This window comes from Neoarius graeffei, chromosome 22, assembly GCF_027579695.1.
Source record: "Neoarius graeffei isolate fNeoGra1 chromosome 22, fNeoGra1.pri, whole genome shotgun sequence".
NCBI lineage: Eukaryota > Metazoa > Chordata > Actinopteri > Siluriformes > Ariidae > Neoarius > Neoarius graeffei.
The window spans coordinates 19400145-19403811 of NC_083590.1; the positions used below are offsets into that span (position 1 = coordinate 19400145).

A 3667-nucleotide genomic window follows, 5' to 3' on the forward strand; every position below is an offset into this window, starting at 1 on the left:
TTTAGAGTCACCAGTTAACCTAACCTGCATGTCTTTGGACTGTGGGGGAAACCGGAGCACCCGGAGGAAACCCACGCGGACAACATGCAAACTCCGCACAGAAAGGCCCTCGCCGGCCACGGGGCTCGAGCCCGGACCTTCTTGCTGTGAGGCGACAGCGCTAACCACTACACCACCGTGCTGCCTGCTGTGATGGTGTTTTTTTTTTAATAAAAATAGACAGAAAGAGCCAACAAGTTTCCTTTTTCATTACTGAGGTGAAGGTTAGGGTTAGATTTGGTTGCAGGCACAGCACTAATTAGCTGCAATAATTGTGTCAGTGGAAGGTCCTCACAAGAATAGTGAAACAAACGTGTGTGTAAAAAGGCTAGAAGGCCATTAGGTGGCGCTCTTTCACTGTTTAATCACCTATTTTTTTCTTTTCAGCTCTATTTTGCCATCTTTGTTTTGATTTGTGGGCGTGGCCAAATGTAAATCAGTTGTGTTGTGAAAATTTTAATTTATTGTGTTTTTTTTTTATTTATTAAAAAATTAATTAATATTGGTTCAGCTTCTGAACACGTGATCACACTGGAGTCAGCTCAAAAATACATTTTGTGTATCAGATATGTTAAATTAAATTGAAGCAAGTGTTTAGAGTCAGCATAGAGTCAATAAGAAATTGCTTAAAATAATAAATAAATAAATATAAAAATAAATAAGCAAACATTCAATAAATAAAAATGTATAGACAGGTAAATAACTTCCTCCTTACAAAGAGGGTCACGTGGGTCTCAGCGAGGCCTGTGATTGGCTGTTCAGAGAAAGAGTCTCACATGTTTGCTGGGGTTTTATGGCCTGAGTTGTAGAGGTGAGTTTCTTAATATCAGTCCTAGAAAAGAAAATGCACCCCAGATTTATCCTTATTACGTGATATTAACTTTACATCTAAAATGCAAATAGGTAATTAGCATTTTTTTTAATTAATCCCCAGATCATACTGAGTTGGTTTTCTGGTTTAATATAAATAAGTGAATAATCAGGTTCCTGTAAGAGGAAGATTTGTGGAGCCACAGTCCTCACCTTCAGCTTGGTTTGATTTATTTCCTACAGTTGAGCAAAATGTTTTATTTCTGATCCCCCCCCCCCCCCCTTAAATATACAGTATGTCTTTAATTGTAGAGCAGTTTTTCTAACATCACAGCATTTTATACCTGGAAAAGGTAAAGTCAGAACATTCATTCATTCATCTTCAGTAACTGCTTTATCCTGGTCATGCTGGAGCTGAAGCTTGTCCTGGGAACACTGCGTGAGGCAAAGTGCTTTTATTCCTCTTATACCACAACCGTTTACCAAATTTTATTTTATCTCTGAACAACATGCCATACTTTCTATCCATTTTGGGCAATTCTTCAGCAGAGAGGCCAAAATTATAAAATGATTAAACTTGCCTTAACTTGTCAGCTCGGTGAAATTGCTGAAGTATGGAATCCAAGATAAAATGTACTGAAAACCGTGTTTAAAACTCGTCACCCAGTCATAGCAATGTCATTTCAGAGAAATCTTGGTTTGAATTTTAAGAAATGAAAGTTTGGGGGGGGGGGGGGGTTCTGGTGTAATTCTGTTACTGGCTCTTCTTTCCTCGGAAAAGATTTTGCATGCAGCGTTAAACACAGCCAATTTTTCTATGCTTTTTTTTTTAGGTTCAAAAGATACCCCATACAGTGTGAAATTTATATTTAATACCATTATCTTGAGGACTGCGACTGAAAAAGTTACCACATTTTGCTGTGATTGTAATTCCGTTACTGAAGAACTACCCTGTTACATTTCATGTTTGTGGAGCATCCATGAAAGAAAAGTTAGGTCCTGTTATGATTGAAATTTTAAACTAGAAGACAACTTGGAAGAGTGTATACGTACATCCAACAAGTCACATTTTGGATTTGCATCAAAATTTAATTGGTAGTTCCTTGGCCCATGGGCTACCTTTCCACCAAATTTCATCCAAGTCTGTTCTCTACTTTTTGAGCTACATTGGGAACAGGCCAAAAAAAAAAAAAATCCTGGCTCTACATGCATATCTGTATCCTGGATTCACATACCCAGATTAGCATCAAAATCTAATCAATTGTTCTTTGGCCCATGGCAAACCTTTTCTCCAAATTTCATCCAAATCCTTTCACTACTTTTTGAGATATACTGGGAACAGGCAAAAAAAAAAAAATCCTGGCTCTACATGCATATCTGTATCCTGGATTCACATACCCAGATTAGCATCAAAATCTAATCAATTGTTCTTTGGCCCATGGCAAACCTTTTCTCCAAATTTCATCCAAATCCTTTCACTACTTTTTGAGATATACTGGGAACAGGCCAAAAAAAAAAATCCTGGACCCACATACATATCTGGATATGTATGTGGAGCCAGATTTACATCAAAATCTAATCAATTGTTCCTTGGCCCATGGTATATCTTTCCTCCAAATTTTATCCAAATCTGTTCACTACTTTTTGAGCTACATTGGGAAAGGCAAACAAATCCCGGATCCACATACATACCCAAATTTCATTAAATTCTAATCAATTGTTCTTTGGCCCATGGTTCATCTTTCCACCAAATTTCATCCAAATCTGTTCACTACTCTTTGAGCTATGTTGGGAACAGGCAAAAAAAAAAATCTGGATCCACATACATACCTGGATTTGTGTCAAAATCTACTCAATTGTTCTTTGGCCCATGCTACACTTTTCCACCAAATTTCATCAAAATCTATTCATGACTTTTTGAGCTACATTGGGAACAGACAAACAAATCCTGGATCCACATATGTATCCGGATTTGCATCAAATTCTAATCAATTGTTCTTTGGCCCATGGTTCATCTTTCCACCAAATTTCATCCAGATCCATTCACTACTTTTTTGAGCTGCATTGGGAACAGACAAAACAAATCCTGGATCCACATATATATCCGGATTTGCATCAAAATCTAATCAATTGTTCTTTGGCCCATGGCTCACCTTTCCACCAAATTTCATCCAGATCCATTCACTACTTTTTTGAGCTACATTGGGAACAGACAAAACAAATCCTGGATCCACATATATATCCGGATTTGCATCAAAATCTAATCAGTTGTTCTTTGGCCCATGGCAAAGCTTTCCACCAAATTTCATCCAGATCCATTCACTACTCTTTGAGCTACATTGGGAACAGGCAAACAAATCCTGGATCCACATATATCCGGATTTGCATCAAAATCTAATCAGTTGTTCTTTGGCCCATGGCAAAGCTTTCCACCAAATTTCATCCAAATCCATTCACTACTTTTTTGAGCTGCATTGGGAACAGACAAAACAAATCCTGGATCCACATATATATCCGGATTTGCATCAAAATCTAATCAGTTGTTCTTTGGCCCATGGCAAAGCTTTCCACCAAATTTCATCCAAATCCGCTCACTATTTTTTGAGCTACGTTAGGAAAAGTCAAACAAACCGAGGCGAAAACAACTTTCTCCAGCACAGTTGGTGGTGATTGACATGAAGTCCATTCCCTCAACACCTTTCCTTTTTTCCTCTCCTTCTTGAAATTAATACACTGCAAAGAAACCACAATCCACACTGAATGAATCCTCACTTGTGTCCTTTCCAGAAAGATGAATGAAGTAACTTCACCTTATCAG

The 3667-nt window shown here is 37.9% G+C and overlaps 1 protein-coding gene across 1 annotated transcript in view; it reads left to right on the plus strand.

The window, feature by feature from the left end:
* thap7 (THAP domain containing 7) overlaps nt 1–3659 on the plus strand; it is a 29350-nt gene extending 25691 nt beyond the window's left edge. The window contains exon 6 of the mRNA XM_060904568.1: nt 3637–3659. Coding sequence (XP_060760551.1) covers nt 3637–3644 — 8 coding nt within the window. The 3' untranslated portion in view covers nt 3645–3659. The remainder of the gene's footprint in view (nt 1–3636) is intronic.
* Nucleotides 3660–3667: the final 8 nt, after the last annotated feature.